This window comes from Branchiostoma lanceolatum, chromosome 11 (genome assembly GCF_035083965.1).
Source record: "Branchiostoma lanceolatum isolate klBraLanc5 chromosome 11, klBraLanc5.hap2, whole genome shotgun sequence".
NCBI lineage: Eukaryota > Metazoa > Chordata > Leptocardii > Amphioxiformes > Branchiostomatidae > Branchiostoma > Branchiostoma lanceolatum.
Genome location: NC_089732.1, coordinates 12,165,945 through 12,186,514, shown reverse-complemented (window position 1 = coordinate 12,186,514; position 20,570 = coordinate 12,165,945). Strand labels below are relative to the sequence as shown.

Genomic DNA, 20,570 nt, shown 5'->3' with positions numbered 1-20,570 from the left:
ATGCAACAAGTCATTGGTTAAGAAATGCTTGCGTTTTATTCTTAAAGGTATATACAGGTAGAAAAAAAACACCAAAATGTTTCATATCACACTTTATTCCACTTAAAAAAACCTTTTTGTCACGTTACATGCAAACAATAACGAAAACCAGACATGAACTTGAATTGCATTTTTATGTCCTCGCGTCAGAAATCTCGACATCGTCGACTCAACTATCATCGACAAGACAAGCATCGACATTGCCTCCTACGTCAACGATTTTGTCAACTTCATATACTACACAACGTCCGTCAACAACTCACACAACATTGTCTACATCTACCTTCTTAACTTCAACCGTACCAACAACGACTGTGGGACAGACAACTGTTGAAAATTCTACGCCACTGACCTCCACTTATGTCACAACACACGATGTCTCCTCTCTGGCGACTACCACGTTTGAGACACAAACCACCGCCCAAGCAAGTACAGTCCCGAAAACTGAGCAACAAACCACATTTCGAACAGTGCCGGCAACAATGGAGGAAAGCACGCTGACATCTACTGTTAAAGACACGACAGTCCCTGAGCAGACAACCGTGCAGACCAGTACAGTAGGATCTCCTACAACAAAGCAGAGCACTCCGGTATTGCCTAGTACCGCCTACACCACTGAAAAACCTTCGGAAATATATACAACAACGAGTGCCACTACTTTCTTAACCTCAACTGTTCCGTCAACGACAACGGAACAACCAACTACAAATGAGTCTACCCAGGTGACGACAACATTAGTTGCAACAAGCCACCCCAGTACAGTGTCTACCACGAAATCAACTACGGAGATGACCACAGGCAAATTCACCACATTTCCAGATATTACGACATCGACGGCAGAGGAGCAAACAACGATAGATCAATCCTCAAAGGTGACAACAACCTTAGCCACAACCAACCAGCCAAGTACGGTAGTATCTACCGAAGCAACTACAGAGATGACCGCAGAAACATCGACAGGGTCTCCGGAAAGTACTACATCGACTCCAGCGGAGCAAACAACTGTAGATCAATCTACTCAGGTGACAACAACCTTATCCAAAACAGAACTACCAAGTACGGCCTGGTTCACTGATTCAACTACCGAGATGACCACAGGAACATCCACCAGGTCTCTGGAAAGAACTACATCTACAACAGAGGGGCAAACAACTGTAGACCAATCTACTCAGGTGACAACAACCGTAGCCACAACAAGCAGGCCAAGTAGAGTCACAACCACCGAAGCAGCTACAGACATGACCACATTTCTGAAAAGTACTACATCTACGACTGCAGACAAATCTACTCAGCCTACCACAACATCCCCCACAACACTCGGAGAAACCACAGACCGCACAACTTCATACGTCAGCACATCTCCAACGAAAACAACTACATCAACATTTGTGTCCTCATCTCTTGCGTCTACAACGCCCAAGACACAAACCACCTCACAAGCGAGTACCGTCCCAAAAACTGCACAGCGAACAACATTCCAAACAGTGCCGGCTACAATGGAGCCAAGTACGCTGACATCTACTCTTGAACATACCACAGTCCGCGATAAAACAACAGTACAAACCAGCACTGAAGGATCCCCTACAACAAAGCAGAGCACCACGGTTTTGCCAAGTACGGCCTATACCACTGGAAAACCGTCAACAATATACACAACTCTTACCTCAACTGTTCCGTCAACGACAACAGAGCAACCAACTACAGATGAATCCACACAGCTGACAACAACATTAGCTGCAACAAGTCACCCCAGTACATTTTCCACCACCGAGGCAACTACGGAGATGACCACAGGATCATCAACCAGGTCTTTGAAAAGTACTACATCGACGACAGCGGAGTATACAACTGAAGGCGAATCTACTCAGGCGACAACGACTTCAGCTACAACAAACCAACCAAGTACGGTGTCGTCCACCGAAGCAACTATGGCGATGACCACAGGAAAATCGAACAGGTCTCTGGAAAGTACTACATCGACGTTTGCAGGGATAGTCACAACCACCGACGCAGCTACAGATATGACCACAGGAACATCGACCACATTTCTGGAAAGTACTACATTGACGTCTGCAGAGCATACAACTGCAGACAGATCTACTCAACTAACCACAACCTCCCCCACAACTCTTGGAGAAACCACGGACTTAACCACTTCATTCGGCAGCACATCTCCAATGAAAACAACCACATCTACATCCGTCTCCTCCTCTCTTGCGTCTACAACACCCGAGACTCAAACCACTTCCCAAGCAATTACCGTCCCAAAAACTGCACAGCGAACCACCTTCCTCACAGTCCCGGCTACAATGGAGCCAAGTACGCTGACGTCTACTCTTGAACACACTACAGTCCCTGATGAAACAACAGTACAAACCAGCACAGAAGGATCTCCTACAACAAAGCAGAGCACCACGGTTTTGCCAAGTACCGCCTATACCACTGGAAAACCGTCAACAATATACACAACAGATGGTACCACTACATCCCTTACCTCAAGTGATTCGTCAACGACGACGGATCAGCCAACCACAGATGAATCCACACATGTGACAACAACACTAGCTGCAACAAGCCACCCCAGTACATTGTCCACCACCGAGGCAACTACGGAGATGACCACAGGATCATCGACTAGGTCTTTGAAAAGTACTACATCAACGACAGCGGAGTATACAACTGTAGGGGAATCTACTCAGGTGACAACAACTTCAGCTACAACAAACCAACCAAGTACGGTGTCGTCCACCGAAGCAACTATGGCGATGACCACAGGAAAATCGACACAGTCTCTGGAAAGTACTACGTCAACTCCAGCGGAGCAAACAACAAAAGATCAATCTACACAGGTGACAACAGCTTTAGCTACGTCAAACCAGCCAAGTACGGTGGGGTTCGACGAAGGAACTACGGAGATGACCACAGGAAAATCGACCGGGTCTCTGGAGAGTATTACATCGACGATGGCAGGGATAGTCACAACCACCGACGCAGCTACAGATATGACCACATCGACCACATTTCTGGAAAGTACTACATTGACGACTGCAGAGCATACAACTGCAGACAGATCTACCCGACTGACAACAACATCCCCCACAACACTCGGAGAAACCACCGACCGTACCACTTCATCCGGCAGCACATCTCCAATGAAAACAACTTCATCTACATCCTTAGTCTCCTCTCTGGTGTCTACCACGCCCGAGACAGAAACCACCTCCCAAGCAATTACCGCCCCGAAAACTGCACAGCGAACCACCTTCCTCACAGTGCCGGCTACAATGGAGCCAAGTACGCTGACGTCTACTCTTGATCATATCACAGCCCCTGGTAAGACAACGGTACAGACCAGCACAGAAGGATATCTTACAACACAGCAGAGTACTTCAATTTTGTCAAGCAGTTCCGACACCACTCCAAAACCGTCAACGATACCTACAACATCGCACACCACAACATTCTCAACATCTACTGCTTCATCGACGACTGTAGATCACACAACTGTAGGCGGATCTACACAGAGAACAACCCTAGAGATAACAGCCCAACCAAGTACAGCAATGTCAACCGAAGCAAGTACAGAAACACCAACCACATTACCGGGAGGTACTACATCAACGACTGCAGACCATACCACTCATACACAAAGAAAGAGCACCACGGGTTTAGCAAGTACTTCTTACACCACTGATAAACCGTCAACAACATTTAAAATTTTACAATCAACTACTGCAGGGAAAACAACTGCAGACCACTCTACTCTGTTGACAACAACTTTGACCACAGCAAAGCAACCAAGTACAGCGATGACCACAGAAGCAACGACGCAGATGTCTACAAAAACACCGACCACATTTCCGGAAAGTACTACATCGACGGCTGCAGAGCAAACGACTGCGGACAAATCAACTTTGCCATCGACAACTGCAACTGCAGAGAAATCTACTGAGGTGAGAACAACTTTGCCCACAACACACCAACAAAGTTCAGCAAAGACCACTAAAGCAACAACTGAAAAGTCTACAGAAAAACCGACTACATTTCCGGAAAGCACTTCATCGACAATTGAAAAGCATACCACTTCAGACAAATCTACTCAACTAACCACAATGTCGCCCACGACACACCAGGTAACAACTGGCCCTACCACGTCATCAAGCACTACGTTTTCGACAGCATCAACACCTACATCCTGGGTCACCTCTCCGTCATTTACCACGCTCAAGTCACAAACAACCGTACAAGAAAGTACAGTCCCTGAAACTACACAACGAACCACATTTCGAACAGTGCCGGCTACAATGGAGCAAAGTAAGCTGACATCTACTCTTAAAGAGACCACAGTCCATGATGAGACAACGGTACAGACCAGTACTGAAGGATCTCCTACAACAATGAAGAGCACGACAGTCGTACCAACTACCCCCTACACCACGGAAAAGCCGTCAACAATACACACAACAGGGCGTACCACTACTCTCTTGTCCTCAACTGGTCCATTGACGACTACTGAGCAAACAACTGCTGACGAATCTACGCAGATAACAACCTTATCAACAATAAGTAAACCAAGTACAGCAATGAACACTGAAGCAACTACGGAGGCATCTACAAAAACACCGACCACATTGCCGGAAACAACTGTATCAACGGCTGCAGACCATACCACTCATACTTCGAGAAAGAGCACCACGGGTTTTTCAAGTACTTCTTACACCACTGATAAACCGTCAACAACATATACAACTTTACAATCAACTGCTGTAGAGAAAACAACTGCAGACCAATCTACTCAAGTAACAACAACTTTGACCACAACAAAGCAACCAAGTACAGCGATGGCCACAGAAGCAACGACGGAGATGTCTACAAAGACACCGACATCGACAACATTTCCGAAAAGTACTACATTGACGACTGCAGAGCTCGGGCATACTACTCTTACAACCAGAAAGAGCACCACAAATGAATCGCCAACAACATTTAAATCAACGCATTTCACTACCTCTTCAACGTCAACTATACCATCGACAACTTCAGATCATACTACAGAGAAATCAACTGAAGTTACATCAGCTTTGGCCACAACAGACCAAGCAAGTTCAGCAAAGACCACCAAAGCAACTACGGAAATGTCTACAAAAAACCCGACTACATTTCCAAAAAGTACTGCATCGACGGCAGCAGAGGAAACCACTGCAGACAAATCTACTCAACAAACCACGACCTCGCTAACAACAGACAAGAAAACAATTAGCCTTCCCCCGTCATCCAGCAGTACTTTTTCGACAGCAACAACACCTAAATACTTTGTGACTTCTCCGGCATTTACCACGCTCAAGTCACAAACCACTGTGCAAGAAAGTACCGTCCCGATAACTACACAACGAACCACATTTCGAACAGTGCCGGCTACAATGGAGCAAAGTACGCTAGCATCTACGCCCGAGAAGACAACAGTCCCTGTTGCAACAACGATACAGACTAGTACAGTAGGACTACCTACAACAATGAAGAGCACGACAGTAGTACCGAGTACGCCCTATACCACTGAAAAGCCGTCAATAGCATCTACAACAGCGCGTACCACAACCTTCATAACCTCAACTGTTCCATTGACGACTGCTGAGCAAACAACTGCTGACGAATCTACGCATATAACGACCGTATCAACAACAAGTAAATCAAGTACAGCAACTTCCGCTAAAGCAACAACAGTAACAACAAACCAACGAAGTACAGCGATGGCCACTGAAGCATCTATGGAGGCATCTACAGAAACATCGACCACATTGCCGGAAAGCACTATATTCACGTCTGCAGAACATACAACTCATACACCAAGAAAGAGCACCATGGGTTCAGCAAGTACTTCTTACACCACTGGTAAACCGTCAACAACATATAAAATAGAGCACATTACTACTTCCTCGACGTTGCCTATACCGTCGACGACTGCAGAGAAAACAACTGCAGACCAATCTACTCAAGTGACAACAACTTTGGCCACGACAAACCAGCCAAGTTTAGCGATGGCCACGGAAGCAATGACGGAGATGTCTACAGAGACATTAACCACTTTGCCAGGAACTATTTCATCGACGGCTGTAGAGGATACCACTGTAGACAAATCTACTCAACTCACCACAACCTCGCCCGCAACACATAAAGGAACAACTGGACTTTTCACGCCACCAAGCAGTACATTTTTGGCAGCAACAACATCACAAACCACCGCCCAACCAGGTACAAACCCCCAAACCTCACAACGAACCACATTTCGAACAGTGACGGCTACAATGGAGCAAAGTACGCTGGCATCTACTCTTGCAGAGACGACAGTCCCTGATGAGACAACGGCACAGACCAGCACAGAAGGACCTCCTACAACAAAGCAGAGCACCTCAGCTTTGTCAAGTACTCTCCACACCACTGGAAAACCGTCAACGATGCATACAACAGCGCACAGCACTAGTTCATCAACACCAACTGCATCATCGACGACCGTATATCAAACAACTACTGGCGAATCTACGCAAATAACAACCTCAGCAACAGCAACCCAACCAAGCACAGCAGTGTTCACCGAAGCTAGTACGAAGATATCTACAGAAACACCGACGACATCGTCGGAAAGAACCATATCGACGACTGCAGAGCATACCACTTCTATAACAAGTGAGAGCACTATGAGTTTACCAAGCACTGATATACCGGCAACAACATTTAAAACTCCACATATCACTACTTCTTCGACGTCAACAATATTATCAACGACTGCAGGGGAAACGACTGCAGCCGAATCTACTCAGGTGACCACAACTTTGGCCACAACAAACCAACCAACTACAGCGATGGCCAGCGAAGCAACGACGGAGATGTCTACAGAAATGCCGACTACATTCCCGGAAGGTACTACATCGACGACTGCAGATAACTTCTACACTTCTACTGCAAGAAAGAGCACTACGTACAAACCGCCAACAACGTATAAAACAACTACAGACCAATATACTCAGGTTACATCAACTTCAGCCTCGACAACCCAACCAAGTTCAGCGATGACCACCGAAGCAACGACGGAGATGTCTACGGAAATACCGACCGAATTTCCCGAAAGTACCACATTGACCACTCCTACAACAAGAACGAGCACTATGGCTAAAACAACGTATAAAACAACTGCAGTCGAACCTACTCATGTGACAACAGGATTAGCAACAACACGTCAACAAACTACAGAAATGCCCATCGAAGCAACTACGGAGATGGCTGGAGGAACATCGACCACATTTCCGGAAAACACTTCGCCATTGTTGTCAACAAAGTCAGTAACAACCAGACAATTGACAACCGAACCTCGCACAACAGTGCAGGCTGCAACTACATCTGCAAGCACAGCTACAATGCCAGTAACAACTGATGAAAGAACTACACAGCTAACTCCAATATTAGCAACAACAAATGAGGGAACTGAAGTTCTACCTTTAACTACAGGCGGGGAAACTACAGTAATAATAGAGCAAGAATCTACCACATTTCTAGCAGGTTCATATTCGCCAACACTCGAATCAACCTCTACCCCCGTGTCGACTCCCTCATTCTCAACTGTGGAACCTATGGCTACCACAACAAGCATAGTAGTCCAGCCGACTATTGCAGAGCAAACGACTGCTGAAAGATCTACACAGCTTACATCAACATCAGTTACAACAGGTGAGAAAACTCAACGCCTTACAACGACAGAAAAACCTACAAGTGCAGCCGCTACTACAGCCCTACATTTAACTACAGACATGGAAACTACGGAGGTGACTAGTGGAGAACCAACCACACTTCCTTCATTGCCGACTACAACATCAGTAACAACAGATTTGAAGACCACACGCCTTACAACGACAGAACAACCCACAAGTGCAGCAATGACTACAACCCCACATTTAACTGCAGACGAGCAAACGACGAAGGTGACTAGGGGAGAACCGACCACATTTTCAGCAAGTTCAGTGCTAACTACAACATCAGTAATGACTGATGTGAAAACAACGCCGCTTAAAAGAACGCCACAGTACACGAGTGAGTTTGTTACTACAACCCCACATTTAACTACAGGCGAGCAAACAACATCAGTAACAACAGACGAGGACACCACGCCTTTTACAACGACAGAACAACCCACGACGGAGATGACCACAGAAGAACAAACGACATTTCCTGCAAGAGCAACATCAGTCTTGCCGACGCAGGCAACATCCTCTGTCCATTCTACGACAGCTCAGTCTGCGACTACTTTTAAAGGCACCACAGTGCAATCGACAACGGCAGAGCCAACAACATCGACCATAAGAACAGTACAAACAACGCTGACCAACCAACAAGTTACAACAGAGCCGTCTACAACTGTAAGAACAATTGGGACGACCACTCAGTTGGGAGATTGCAATGATGGATGTGACAAATATGCGGAAATGCTTGCGGACGGAACTTGTCAATGTAAACAAGGATTCGAAGGAGACGGAACGACATGCGCGCTAGGTGAGAGTGAATTTCGTTTCTTTTTCATATTCTGGTGACAATTTTTGTCACCATAATAGTAGTACTAAAATTCTGTTGTGCATTAATGGTGGTTGCTTACCTGAAGACCGTTGAATATGATTTTTTTCTAGAGTTGAAAGATGTAGGCATCCTTCCATCTTTTCAGATGCACTAGATTTCTAGAGTCGAAAGATACATGTTATATATTTGGCTAAATCTATACATGAAACTGGATTGACCAACGTCGCAATTATCTTAATGTGTGTAGTTCAGTGTTTGGCGACCCTTCCTCTGGACCAAGAGACTGTGAGTTCGAATCCCGGTCGTTGTCACTCACCAGACATGTTCGCTAAAGGAAATGGTCGCTGTTCTAAAGCCAAAGTTAACTGCACTTGTTGAAAAAGAGCTTGGGGAGTTTTCCCGGCACAATGAACCTGTAAATACTATACATGGCGTTTGTCTTTTCCATTATGACCAGTGGAAGATCTAGATTCATTAACCCTACAGCGAGCTAAACTTTTTCAAATCCATTTCAGTTTCCAGCGGCTTTTCACAGAGTGCCAGGTTCACCGACCTGGCGTACCGAGATTCCCTGGCTGACTGCAGATCTGCTGACTTTACAGCTACCAAAGAAAACATGACAGCACTGGTTAGTCTGGCTTTTGCAACAAATATAGTTTGATATCGAATGGATTTAGAGCTAGCTTTTGAATTAGAGTAGTGATATGTTTTACAGTATCATAACTGTTCTTTACTTTTGGCCTTTTTCCTGTGACCGTGGCTTGCAGTTAGCCTCGGAGTAAGAATTTGGAATAGAGCCGTAGCTTGTACGAGGGGGATATGTGCCTTCGATGAAGGAATCACTTTAATACAATTTTCAAGCGCGAATTCTTATAGATAATGTACATATTTCAAAGCTGCTATTATGATGTCTCTTGTGGTTAGATGCCAATGCTTTGCTTAAATGATAAATACACAGTGGGATAGCTATTCAAAGTCAGTGTTTATTTTTCTTTCCCTTTTACACTGTAGATCCTCGACGTCTACTCAAAAAGTTCTGTCGCAGACAACATCTACTCCGTGATTGTAACGTCTCTTACCAGTGGCAGTCTCATTGTTGAGACGACAATCACGGCTGACTCAGCCGCTAGTCTCACAGCAGAGGCCCTACAGCAAGCATTCATTCAGTCTATCGGAGTTAACATGGAAGTCAACACAACAGGTGAGTTAAAGTTGTTCTATTATGCAACAACAGGGTATTCAAACAGTGGCCAAGCTTTACGCTTACATTGCACTGACGAACATTTGCAGATCATATTGTGAGCAATCGCCTTTTTTAGATGTGCATTCTTTAATGCACTCGCAGAGGTTTATTGGCAATCCTAGTGAGATAAAGAGTGCGATCATGTTTCAGCCGATTGCCCATAATCAGTGATTCTCAATTATCTATGTATGATATACGTAGACACGTCACATTTGGGACCGCATCTGTTAGTAGCGCCACCTACCTAAAGTGCTTAACAGAACCAGTCAGCATTGCCCTGAGGAAGATGACAGACGCTCACCAGCACGTCAGTCTTGTTGTGTACAAAGAGCTTTGTTACCCGGCCATCTATGCATGATACATGTGATGTACAAATCATTTGTTTCTATTCCAGAGCTCTGTGCTTCCGATTACTGTCTGGTAAACATGGAATGTCAGGCCACGGATTCATCCAGAATATGCGAGTAAGTGCTGCATGGGTCACATAACAACAACACTAACAAAAACTATCAATCATTTAATTCACTTTTAAACAAAGAAATATATCATTGGCTTTCATTTAGATTCATGATTTTGGAGCAGTTAAGTATTTTCACCCTAGATTATCTATGTATGTATATTTTCCCTCTTTTTAATTGCCTTAAAGGGAATGCCTTTTGATAATAAATTCTGACAATTAGTTACTAATTGATACCTTTTTGAGATTATGCAACGACGTAGCTACATGTATTGAATAATTAATACGACTTATGTATTATTGCATCTTATGGGGATTGATGAACACTTAAATGTTCATGAAATTGTAAGAAGCGTTTATTTTATGTTAGCGTTGTGTACTGTGTTGCCGACATTTTACGACAACCCTTCTACATAAACTAGATTTTCATCAACTTAAACTAACAGAAAAAGATTAAAGGAATGGATTTTATTCACGTTGTAATATTGTGTCTCATCACCAAAGTTCATCCTTACTTTCAGCTGCACGCAGGCATACGACAATGCCCAGTGCCTGGCACCAGTAGTGACATCAGTGTCACCAACACCATACCATACATCGTCAACCACCTCCGCTACAACAAGTGCCGCTTCAACAATACAGCCAACGACAGATGTCTCAACAATACAGCCAACGACAGATATCTCAACAGTACAGCCCACGACAGATGTCTCAAAAGTACAGACAACGACAGATGTCTCAATAGTACAACCAACATCTGATGCCTCAACAGTGCAGCCAACAACAGATGCCTCAAAAGTACAGCCAACGACTGATGCTTCAATAGTACAGCCAACGACAGATGCCTCAAAAGTACAGCCAACGACAGATGTCTCAACTGTTCAGCCAACGACAGATGGCTCAACTGTTCAGCCAACACCAGAAGGTAAATGTTGATGAATGTATAGTTTTTGTCGTGCTATCGAGTCCTTATTTATCATGCTCTATACAGTGTTATTCCACTGGAAAACATACGTTTTCATGTCTTTACTTTAACAAATATTAGCATACAACTCACTCGATACACTTAGCGGTAAATATGGACGAAGCAAATATGCAAGGGTACAATATCGAATTTAAACAACCTTTGACCTATTACGACACACGTGCATGAAGTCACATGTCCAGATTTTTTCAGATAGCTCAAGAGGACTGTCAGTCGAAAATTTCGATGATACTTGATTTTTAGTTGGAAAACATCTAAAATCTTCCTAACTTCATATACATAACAGATCGTGTGACTGCAACAGGAGGGAAATCCACCAGTGTGGCTGTCACTACAACTCAGACATCAAATGATGTAACGACAACGGCGACAACTGAAGTAACCATGGCCACAACATCGACGTCGAACCCAATGACTACAACGCAAAGAGTTGTATCGGACATTACGAGTGCCGTTTCAACGATACAGCCAACATCAGAAGGTAAGATTCATGTGTAAAAATATCACGAGGTCCCTTAATCTTATGGATGTGGTTCCTTAGAAAATTGAATTCAAAGCAAATGTTCACCATATGCATGTCAGAAATCTCTCTCGATTACAACCAACCAAATAGGCAACTACACCGTGCTTTCTGTTAAAACGATTTTCCAAAGAGTGTTTTTCCTCGCATGACTACAGAACCATCTGTAATGTACCCAACGACAGACGGTACAACGACTTCCACAGGTACAGTCGTGCCGACTACGACAAAGCAAACAGCAGTGACCCACGAGCTGACCACAGCCGAACCCAGCACAGAAATGACCATCAAAGTTACTTCAACCGCAGAGTCAGAAACTACACGCGAAATGACTACAACACAAAGCACTTTGTTGGAGATCACGACTGATACGTTAACAATACAACCGACAGCAGAGGGTAAGTTTTTATTAGAAGAATATATCATGGAGATACTTAGTAATGCAGATTTATCTGTTTCTTGTTACTTTCATTGCTTGTTTATTTTTCAAAAATGCTGTTGCTTTGAAATGCAGGAGGTACTATATAGCTGGAAAAAAATTATAAGACATGGCTTTAAAAATACTACTGTTCAACATGCAAAATCTTCAACGACTCCATTTAATTATACCTTGCATTGGTGTATCTTTTTGTCGACATGTCAGAAACCACTCCTATCAAGACTACAACAGCACAGCCATCATCAACAGTACATGCATCCTCTGTACCCTCTACTCCAGCTCCTCCATCCAGTGATTCATACACCACAAATCATCCACCAACAACATGTACAGCAGCAAATACAACAGTACAATCAAGTACTCCAATGCATACAACAGCAGGCATATCAACACCACTCACCACAACATCGGTCATAACACAGAAGGGAAACACACGCGTCGCTACCTCATCAGATTTATCTTTAACAGCAACTGCATTCCCATCCACTTTATCCACCAATCATCTTTTCTCAACAACATTTACTCAAGAAGCCACCACCACGATGCTTTACGATATCAACACATCTCCCAGCTCTACCTTACAAACGATCACTTTACCGTCAACCACACGCTCAAAAACCTCAGAGTTACCAGAGACACTCTTTGAAGAGCCCGAGTCGACAACTAGTTCCCATCCGACGATATCTTCCACAAATCTTGATACAACACAAAGCACCAGAAAGCTAACGTCAACTGCTGCAATTACATCGCAAGCTCACACAACACCTGGCGCTACTACTACACGCTTACAAACAACATTGCCAGGAACCGCCACCCTCATGACCATATCGACACCGTCACAATCTACCATACAGACAACCATTGTAACCTCTGCTACAACAGCTTTTTCAACTACGCCCTACACTAGTAAAGAAACATCAACTCCATTTTTCACAGATGAGTCCACTGTTGATATGTCTACAATACAACCATCAACTATCGCTGACATAACGACAGAGTTGACTACAGAACCAACATCTCATGCAGCTTCAACATCAGCTTCGTCGCCACAGTCATCAACACTGCCATCCACAACTCAAGAGCAAACAACGGCTGTGCCTACCACTGAACCGTCAACTACGGAATTTGACACGACAGCAGAAACTACTACACCATTAGAGTCATCCACACAATCACCATCAACTGTGCAGGTGTCAACTACATTGCCCACAACAGAACATCCGTTCACTACAACAGTGCCACACACAACTGAAGAGCAAGCGACTTTAACTAACACTGAGCCCTCAACTATCGAATTTGAGACCACGGAGCGTACTACAAGAGGACTGACTACAATTCAGCCGACTACAATTCAGCCAACTACCGAAGGCGAAACCACAACACTGACTACAGAATCCCAAACAACGACTATACCCCAAGCAATTTCAACTGTAGGGTCATCCACACAGTCACCATCAACAGCGCAGGTGTCAACTACATTACCCACAACAGAACATCCGTTCACTACAACAGTGTCGCACACAACTGAAGAGCAAACGACTCTAACAGGCACCGCACTCTCAACTATCGAATTTGAGACCACGGAGCGTACTACAAGAAGACTGACTACAATTCAGCCGACTACAATTCAGCCAACTACCGAAGACGAAACCACAACACTGACTACAGACGTAACATCCCAAACAACGACTATACCCCAGGCAATTTCAACTGTAGGGTCGTCCACTCAGTCACCATCCACCGTAGAAGTGCCAAGTACATTGTCCACAACAGAAATTCCTCTCACTACCCTTGAAATCACGGCAACGCCACCCACAACTGAAGAGCAAACGACCTTGATTATAACAGAACCATCAAGTATGGAAATTGGCACAACGGAGTTTAGTATAGAAGAACTGACTACATCAGAGTTATCAACTCACTACTTCACAGATCAACCTGCTACAACAACAGGACAATCTACAACTGTAGGTATGACTACAATTCAACCAACTACCGAAGACGAAACGACAACTCTGACTACAGAAGTCACATCCGAAGCAACTTCAACGTCAGCCTCTTCCACAGAGCCATCATCTACTGTGCAGGTATCGACTGCACCTTCTACAACGATGCAAACTTCGACTCCATCCGTAACGACAACGCCAGCGTTAACGACTGCAAAGCAAACAGTCTACGAGCCCACCACACAGCTGGTCACAACTCGTTCCACCTCAACCGTGGCTTCAACAACTCCGTATGTACAATTTTCATATTTCTATCGTTCTACTAGCTCTAAGTGGCTGTTTGTAGCTACGATACTGGGTAGATATCTCATTTTTTGCCAATCTGGTGGAAACTTATTGTTTCCTTTGCATACACATCATTGCATATAGTTGAAGCAGATTCTATCTTATTGCTTGCATGTCTAGCTCTAATCGGGTTTTGCTGTACTTTTGTGTTTTGCGTAAAGTAGTGAAACAACTGGACTTTTTCGCCTCTGAAATAACTGGAAAAGATAGGCAAAAGCTACATCTTCTTTTTTCCAGATTCCCATCTTCAACTACGGTTGAAACAACTGAGACGCCAACCATGATTGAAACTACAAGGTTACCTTCGACTGTAATACCTTCCACCGAGAAAACGACACAGCTACCAACTACAATTGAGACTACGGCGTCTCCAAGCACGGTGAGAACCACACTGATTCCAACCACTGTGGAAACTACAGATGCTCTAACATCGGCAGAAACCACAGAAGAATCTACACGGCCTCTAACAACACAGACTCCAACCGCAGAAGAATCTACAATTATTGCATCAACAGTGCTAGGAACTGAACCATCACTATCCACAATTATACCTACTGAGCCTTCAACCACGGTTGCAACTACAGCTTCTAAATCAACATCACGAACTACAGCGACTCCAACCACTGTGGAAACAACAGAAAGTACAACGCTAACCGCAGAAGAATCTACATATATTGCATCAACGATACTAGGAACTACATCATCACTATCTACAGTTTTACCTACCGAGTCGTCAACTACGGTTGCAACTACAGCCTCTAAATCAACAACACGAACTACAGCGACTCCAACCACTGTGGAAACTACACGTGTTCTAACATCGACAGAAAGTACAACGCTAACCGCAGAAGAATCTACACATATTGCATCAACGATACTAGGAACTACATCATCACTATCTACAGTTTTACCTACAGAGTCGTCAACTACGGTTGCAACTACAGCCTCTAAATCAACGACACGAACTACAGCGACTCCAACCACTGTGGAAACTACACGTGTTCTAACATCGACAGAAAGTACAAATCCAAACTCAGAAGAATCTACACACATTGTATCAACAGTGCTAGGAACTGAACAATCACTATCCACTGTTATACCTACTGAGCCTTCAACTACGGTTACAACTACAGCATCTAAATCGACAGCAAGAATTACACCAACTCCAACCACAGAAGAATCTACATACATGGTAACAACGGTCAAATCTACACCGACTCCAACAAGTGCAGAACCCACACAGCTTCTGTCAACAGTGTTAGAAACTACACCGTCATTATCCACAGTAAAAACTACTCAGCCTTCAACCACGGTGAAAACTACAAAATCGCCAACCACGGTGGACACTACAGACTTCCCAACAACAGTAAGGAGTACAGCGATTCCAACAGAATATACAACACCTGTAACAACGTTAGAAACTACACGGTCTCTAACGACGATGGAATCAACACAGACTCCAACCACAGAAGAAACTACACAACTTCTAACAACGGTGGAAACTACACAGATTCCAACATCAGTAGAAGCTACACAGCCGATGACGACGATGACAACCACACGGTCTCCGACTACAGCAGAGACTACACAGCCTCCAACAGTGGTAGAAACTAGAGAAACTACAGAAGCGGGGGTCACTACACAAACTTCAACCAGAAGAGAAACCACACTATCTCAATCAACAGCAGAAACTACAACAGTTGTGGGGACTACGCCGTTCCTATCGACGGTGGAAACTACACAGGTGCCATCTACAATGGAAACTACAGCCTCATCAACAACAACTACTCGGATTCCAACCACGTTGAAAACAACAAATGCTCCAATCACGGAGTCTACAAATGCTCCAACTACGGTGAAAACTACAAATATCACAAGCACGGTGGGAACTACACAGGCTACAACCACAACGGACGCAACACAGTCTCTACCAACGATGAAAACTACAGATGCTCAAACAACCACGAAAAGTACACAGCCTCTAACAACGATAGAAAGGACACATATGCTAACAACGGTGAAACCTACACAGACTCAAACCACAGCAAAACCTACGCAGCCTTCAATAACCACACATCCCTTAACAACGCCAAAAACTACAAAGACTTCAACAACAGTAGAAACTTCACAGCCTTCAACAACGGTGAAAACTACACTGGCTTTAACGTCAGCAGAAACCACACAGCCTGGAACAACGGTGAAAACTACAGAGGCTTTAACAACAGCAGAAACTTCACAGCCTGGAACAACGGTGAAAACTACACAGGCATTAACCTCAGCAGAAACTTCACAGCATGGAACAACGGTGACAACTACACAGGCTTTAACAACAGCAGAAACCACACAGCCTGGAACAGCGGTGAAAACTACACAGGCTTTAACAACAGCTGAAACCACACAGCCTCCAACGGTAATGGAAACAAGAGAGACCACAAAAATGGAGGCCACTACACAAAATCCAACCAAAAGAGAAACTACACAGCCTCTATCAACAGGAGAAACTAAATTAGGTTCTACAACAGTGATGGGGACTACACCATTCCTATCGACGGTGAGGACTACGCAGACACCGTCCACAATGCAAACTACAGCCTCTGCAACAACAACAATAGCTACACAGACTCCAACCAGAAGAGAAACTACAAAGCCTCTCTCAACAGAAGAAACTACCCTAGTTTCTACAGCAGTGGCGGGAACTACACCATTCCTATCGACGGTGAAAACTACGCAGACGCCATCCATAATGAAAACCACACCCTCTGCAACAACGCGGATTCCAACTACACGAATTCCAACCACGGTAAAAACTACAAATGCCCCAACCACCGTGAAAACTAGACAGGGTCCTACGGATGAAGAAACTACTCAAACTCTATCAACGGCGAAGACTACGCAGGCACCATCCACAATGAAAACTTCAGCTTCTACAACGACAATAATAAGAACGACATGGATTCCAACCACGATGAAAACCACAAAAGCTGCAACCACGGTGGAAACTACACAAGCTCAAACTACTGCTGAAACTACACATCCCCTAACAACGTTGAAAACAACACAGGCTCCAACAACAGAAGAAACTACGCAGCTTCTAACAACGATGAAAACTACAAAGATTCCAACCACATCAGAAACTACACAACCCCCAACAGTGGTAGAAACTAGAGAAACTACGAAATTGGAGGACACGACACAAACTCCAACCACAAGAGAAACTACAGAGTCGCTGACCACAGGAAAAACTACACTAGTTTCTACAACAGCGTTGGGAACTACACCATCGCCATCACCGGTGAGGACTACGCAGACGCCATCAACATTTAAAACTACAGCCTTTGCAACAACAACCAAAATAACTACACAAACTCCGACCCGAATAGAAACAACACAGCCTCCATCAACAGAAGAAACTACATTAGTTTCTACAGCAGTGGTGGGAACTACACCATTCCTATCGACGGTGAAAACTACGCAGACGCCATCCATAATGAAAACCACACCCTCTGCAACAACACGGATTCCAACTACACGAATTCCAACCACGGTAAAAACTACAAATGTCCCAACCACAATGAAAACTACACAGGGTCCTACGGATGAAGAAACTACTCAAAGTCTATCAACGGCTAAGACTACGCAGGCACAAGCCACAATGGAAGCTTCAGCTTCTACAACGACAACAACAAGAACGACATGGATTCCAACCACGATGCAAACTACAAAAGCTGCAACCACGATGGAAACTACACAAGCTCAAACTACAGCAGAAACTACACATCCCCTTACAACGTCGAAAACAACACATACTCCAACTACAGAAGGAACTACGCAGCTTCTAACAACGATGAAAACTACACAGATTCCAACAACAACAGCAGCAACAACCCAACCTCCAACAGTGGTCGAAACTAGAGAAACTACGAAATTGGAGGACACGACACAAACTCCAACCAAAAGAGAAACTACAGTGTCGCTGACCACAGGAAAAACTGCACTAGTTTCTACAACAGCGGTGGGAACTTCACCATCACCATCAACGGTGAAGACTACACAGACACCATCCACAATGAAAACTACAGCCTCTGCAACAACAACAACAATAACTACACAGACTCAAACTCCAATAGAAACTACACGACATCTATCAACAGGAGAAACTACACTAGTTTCTACAACAGCGGTGGGAACTACGCCATTCCTTTCGACGGTGAAGACTACACAGACACCGTCTACAATGAAAACTACAGCCTCTACAACAAAAATGGCAACTACACGGATTCCAACTACAGTAAAAGCTACAAAAACTCCAACCACAGTAAAAACTACAAATGCCCCAACAACTGTGAAAACTACACAGACTCCATCGAATGCAGAAACTACTCAACCTCTATCAACGTTGACACCATCCACAATGAAAACTACAGTCTCTAAAACAACAACAAAAACGACAAATGCACCAACTACGGTTAAAACTACAAGAACTCCAACCACGGTAAAAACTACAAATGCCCCAACAACCGTGAAAACTACACAGACTCCATCGAATGCAGAAACTACTCAACCTCTATCAACGTTGACACCATCAACAATGAAAACTACAGTCCCTAAAACAACAATGAAAACTACAAATGCTCCAACTACGGTTAAAACTACAAAAACTCCAACCACGGTAATAACTACAGAAGCTGAAACAAAAGCAGAAACTACACATCAACCAACAACGTTGAAAACAACACAGGCTCCAACGACAGACGAAACTACGCATCTTCTAACAACGGTGAAAACTACTCAGGCTCCAACTACAGCAGAGACCACACAGCCTCCAACAGTGGTAGAAACTAGAGAAACTACAAAAAGGGAGGAAACTACACAGACTGCAACCAGAAAAGAAACCACAGAGCCCCTAACAACAGGAGAAACTACGCTGGTTTCTACAACAGCGGTGGGAACTACACCATCGCCATCAACGGTAAGGACTACGCAGACACCATCAACAACAAAATCTAAAACAACATCAGGTACTACATGGACTCCAACCATGGTTAAAACCACAAATGCGCAAACCACGTTAAAAACTACGAATGTCGCAACCACCGTGAAAACTACACAGACCTCAACCAATGCAGAAACTACAGAACCTCTATCAACAATGAAAACTACACAGACACCATCCACAATGAAAACTACAGCGTCTACAACAACAATAACACCAGGTACTACATGGATTCCAACTACGGTTAAAACAACGAATGCCCAAACCACTTTAAAAACTACGAATGCCGCAACCACCGTGAAAACTGCACAGACCTCAACCAATGCACAAACTACACAATCTCTTTCAACGTTGAAGACTACACAGGCGCCATCCACAATGAAAACTACAGCCTTTACAACGGCACTAAGAACTACACGGATTCCAAGCACGATGAAAACTACAAAAGCTCAAACCACGGTGCAAACTACACAGGCTCCAACTACGGCAGAAACTACACAGCCTCTATCGACGGTGAAACCTACAAATGCTCCAACCAATGCCGAAACCACTCAGCCCCTAACAACGATAGATACTACACAGATTCTAACAACGTTGGAAAGTACACAGGCTCCGACCACACCAAAAACTACACAGCCTTCAATAACGTTTGATACTACACTTCCTATAACAACGACAGCAACTACACAAACTTTAACAACATCAGAAACTGGAACAACAGTAAAAACTGCACAGGCTCCAACTACAGTAGGGACTACACAGCTTCTGACTACACTGGAAACTACACAGCCTCCGACAGTGGTAGAAACCAGAGAAACTACAAAAATGGAGGACACTACACAAACTCCGACCAGAAGAGAAACTACACAGCCACTATCAACAGGAGAAACTACATTAATATCTACAACAGTGGTGGCAACTACGTCGTCACCATCAACGGTAAAGACTACGCAGACACCATCCACAATTAAAACTACAGCCTCTTCAACAACAGCAAGAACTACACGTTTTCCAACCACGGTGAAAACTACAGATGCTCAAACT

General features: G+C 44.2%; 2 protein-coding genes across 2 annotated transcripts; both read left to right on the top strand.

Annotated features, from left to right (window-relative positions):
- The first annotated feature begins 193 nt into the window (after positions 1-193).
- LOC136445224 (mucin-22-like) lies at positions 194-11,059 on the top strand. Its single transcript, XM_066443094.1, has 5 exons — positions 194-8,577; positions 9,114-9,226; positions 9,610-9,799; positions 10,236-10,261; positions 10,820-11,059. The coding sequence occupies exons 1-5, from the start codon at positions 522-524 to the stop codon at positions 11,057-11,059; spliced, it is 8,625 nt and encodes a 2,874-aa protein (XP_066299191.1). The 5' UTR covers positions 194-521.
- A 608-nt stretch (positions 11,060-11,667) lies between these two features.
- On the top strand, positions 11,668-20,567 carry LOC136445223 (mucin-2-like; the record flags this gene model as incomplete). The annotated part of the gene is made up of 4 exons (XM_066443093.1): positions 11,668-11,764; positions 11,962-12,201; positions 13,179-14,478; positions 14,771-20,567. Coding segments are annotated over exons 1-4 (7,434 nt in total), but the record flags the coding sequence as incomplete, so codon positions are not given.
- Positions 20,568-20,570: the final 3 nt, after the last annotated feature.